Source organism: Triticum dicoccoides, chromosome 5B (genome assembly GCF_002162155.2).
Source record: "Triticum dicoccoides isolate Atlit2015 ecotype Zavitan chromosome 5B, WEW_v2.0, whole genome shotgun sequence".
In the NCBI taxonomy this organism is placed as follows: Eukaryota; Viridiplantae; Streptophyta; class Magnoliopsida; order Poales; family Poaceae; genus Triticum; species Triticum dicoccoides.
In genome coordinates, this window is record NC_041389.1 from 240,593,221 (window position 1) to 240,596,506 (window position 3,286).

Here is a 3,286-nt window from a genome sequence, read left to right on the forward strand (position 1 = left end):
TTCACACCAATATGCATGTTTTAACAAAAAACTTCGCTGTTTACTTTTAACAACGAAGTTTTTGTTTTCTTTGGACCTACAATAGGGTTCTTGTGGATGTGGATTCATTAAGTTTTCAATCAACCAAAACCGTGTTTTCCCATGCGCTTCTAAATTTGGCACAAAATCAGTGATGTCCCTAACAAATCATACTGTCCAGAAAAAGTATTTACACCCAAAATAAAAATGTTTCTTTATACGTGCATTTCTTTCACTAAATTTAGTATCAAGATTGTGAGATTGCCGCGTTTCCCATTAAATTTTCCACAAAGATACAATCATATCGCCAATGAGTACTCCAAAACAAACACCAAGTATTAATTGTATATTAACTGTACAATCGTATCTCTTAGAAACAGGGGGAGCAAAATAAGGACTCTAAGAAAGAAAAGGAGAACAACCCACAGAAAAGAAAAGGAAAGAAATGGGGCGGAAAAATCTCAATCTCCAGTTCCCAACTATAAATGCACACCTCCACCCCCACGACGCCTCGGAGCCGCCTCCTCCTCCCTCCCTCCCTTCCCTCCCCGCTCTCCCGGCCCCCATTCCCGCACTACCCAAGCCCGCGTGCTCGCCCCGCCTCCTCCCATGGCCGACTGCTACGCGCCGGCGGACATGGACGAGCTCCACAGGCGGTGGCTGCCGCGGGAGATCTTTGCCGATATTGGCATCGCCGACGCCGCCCCGCCATCCGCCGCCGCCGTCGAGGACGTCGCGGTGCACCTCACCGGCATCCTCGGCAGCAAGGAGGGGCTTCCGCGCCCGCCTCCGCCTCCGCCGGCACCGGCCCCTCACCACCGCCACCACGCGTCGCAGGTTTGTAGGCGCTTTCTCGGCGGACAGCAAACATTCGGGGTTTTGGTTGGTTATATATGCTCGGTTAACTGATCGAGGTGGCGTACGTGCGTGGTTGTTTGCAGGTCTCGGGGCTGGGAGGGACGGCTCCTGTGGTGTACGGCGGGGGGAGTAATGGTGGCGGCGTGCCGGCGCCGTGGCCGGTCTTGCCCTACTCGCCGCCCCAGTGGCAGGTGAGCGGACGCGGCTCTGTTACTGCTCCTCCCTTCTTTTAATGCCTAACTTTTTTTGTTTTTTCGTTTTCCCCTTGTTGCATTGTGAGTTCGATTTCTGCACCCTTTTTTAACGCTGGTGATGATTGCTTTCCTTCCAGGTCCCGACCAATTTCGTCAACGGCGGCGGCAGCGCCCGTTTCCTGGGCCCAAGGCATGCTCCGCCACGGCCCTCCCACGGCCCTCCGCCGGCCAAGCGGCGTCTCGGCGGCACCGGTGGTACCGGCGTGTTCCTGCCGCGAGCTCCGGTGTACCAGTACCAGCACAAGGCTGCAACCAAATCTCCGGCCAAAGGTAAGGCCCGGCGCCTCACCCTGCCGAACGGCAGAGGATCCTCGTCCTCTTCCTTGTTTTCTTGTGTTCTGTTCTGCGTTACTGCTGCTGCGGTTTGGGTTTTGCATGGATCTCGTGTTGGGCTTTGGGCCGCTTGGGTGCATGTTTGGGAATACCATATCTTCGCTGCATTCGCGTGAACCTACTGCGCATGCTTCATCAGTTATTGATGTTTTCCTTGGCGTGAAGTAGTAGTACTCCCTCCGTCTAGGTGAGTAAGTCATTTTAGATTGTGCATCGCGACCAAAGAGGAAGAAAAAATGAGAGAATTTAATATTTATTTGCTAATTAATAGCATTGCATGCAATGAATTAACCGTTGCATGTCGTGTTTGGTAGTCTCGAGTCATTAAAAGCATGCACACCCAACATATTTTATTGGTTGATATGTCAAGAAACAAAAAACGAGATAGAAGTTAATGTACTGCGCCTAAGTATTTTGGGATTATTTGGTTTTCGTAAGATGACTTACACACCTAGACGGAGGGAGTAGTAGTAGTACTTTTCGAGCATTGCGAGGCTTTAATTGGTCGAATTGAACACGCTGATTACCCCACCCCATGGATATGCTGCAATATTACCCATGAATGAATGAATGATAAATCGCCCGTTACCACCTGATGATAGATAGGAGTAGAGCCCACATGCGACTCGACTGTTCCATCGGATGCCATGCCATGCCATGGAAAACAGAGATGGATCTCTGCAATGCAGGAACCCTGCGTTTTGGACAGTGCGCTCTGCCCCGTGCAGGAGTAAATCTGTTGCCATCAAAGCACCCAGCCAGCCCTGGGCTCCGCCGACCCTGACACTTTGCATCTTTACCTGTTGATTTGCGTTTTTCTCCACAGCTACAAAAGATTGCTTAATTATGGCCATTCATTTGTTGTTATGTACGTACGCAGGCAGGAATCCACCAAAGGAGTTACTTCAGGGGCAGTACCAGCCAGTGCAGCAGCAGCAACGCGCAGACCAAGAGGAGGCAGCGGAGACGACGCAGAAGCAAAAGGCAAGCGCAGCATTGCTAGCGCTGCCCCAGGAGTGGACTTACTGAGCGGGATGAGATGATGGCGAACAAACCAGTGCAGTAGCTAGCAGATCATGTTTAGAGGGTGCTTGGATATGTTTTAGTCCCATACTAAAAGTAGTGGGACTAAAACTTGCTAGCCTCACCCATGCTTGGATCCAAATACTAAAGAGACTAAAATGAAGTTATTGAGCATTTATTATCCTCCAAACCATCCAATCCAGAACTCGCATGTGCTAAAGGAGATGAATTAAATGAGGAGAGAGAGGGCTAATACATATTTTAATAGGTTTCATGTGACTAAAAAGTTTTAGCCTTAAGACTAGTTCTAGCCTCTCTTTAGTCAGGGTGCTTGGAACTTTAGCCTCTAAAAAAGACTATTTTTAGTCAGACTAAAAATAGTCCCTTGATCCAAGCAGGCCCTTAGTGTTGTTTTATCGCGTCATGCAGGCAGCAATAATAATAATGAATAAAATATGACTAATAAGGAGTGCAGTTTTGGTGTAGTAGGGTGGGTGGGATTACAGTCTTATAATAGTACCATTAGCTGAGAAAACTATGGCGGATCCCTTGGTGTATCATCATCTTGTACTACCATCAGCAGTAATAAAGTGGCGGCTATGATGAATAAAGGTTGTGCCATCTCCAAGAATTGTTATCCTTCTGTCGAGTTTGCTGCTGCAATGCAATGCAGACGTACTAGTGGTAACTTTCTTTTTACTCCGTTGGCTGGCCATATCTGGTTCGGAGTACAGCATGGGGCGCACGCGACAGAAGGCGATGCCCAAATTGCAGCCCTGGAATGGAAAGTGAGCAGTGGT

General features: G+C 49.1%; 1 protein-coding gene across 1 annotated transcript; it reads left to right on the top strand.

The window, feature by feature from the left end:
- Window positions 1–548: 548 nt before the first annotated feature.
- On the top strand, window positions 549–3,076 carry LOC119305357 (homeobox protein Hox-A4-like). The gene is made up of 4 exons (XM_037581889.1): window positions 549–855; window positions 960–1,067; window positions 1,208–1,400; window positions 2,344–3,076. The coding sequence occupies exons 1-4, from the start codon at window positions 628–630 to the stop codon at window positions 2,490–2,492; spliced, it is 678 nt and encodes a 225-aa protein (XP_037437786.1). The 5' UTR covers window positions 549–627; the 3' UTR covers window positions 2,493–3,076.
- Window positions 3,077–3,286: the final 210 nt, after the last annotated feature.

Excerpts from the sequence above, each read along its gene's own strand:
- LOC119305357 (XM_037581889.1), top strand. The coding sequence starts at position 628 with ATGGCCGACTGCTACGCGCCGGCGGACATGGACGAGCTCCACAGGCGG. Across the intron at positions 856-959 it reads ACCGCCACCACGCGTCGCAG|GTCTCGGGGCTGGGAGGGAC; the intron begins GTTTGTAGGCGC and ends GGTTGTTTGCAG. Across the intron at positions 1,401-2,343 it reads AACCAAATCTCCGGCCAAAG|GCAGGAATCCACCAAAGGAG; the intron begins GTAAGGCCCGGC and ends GTACGTACGCAG.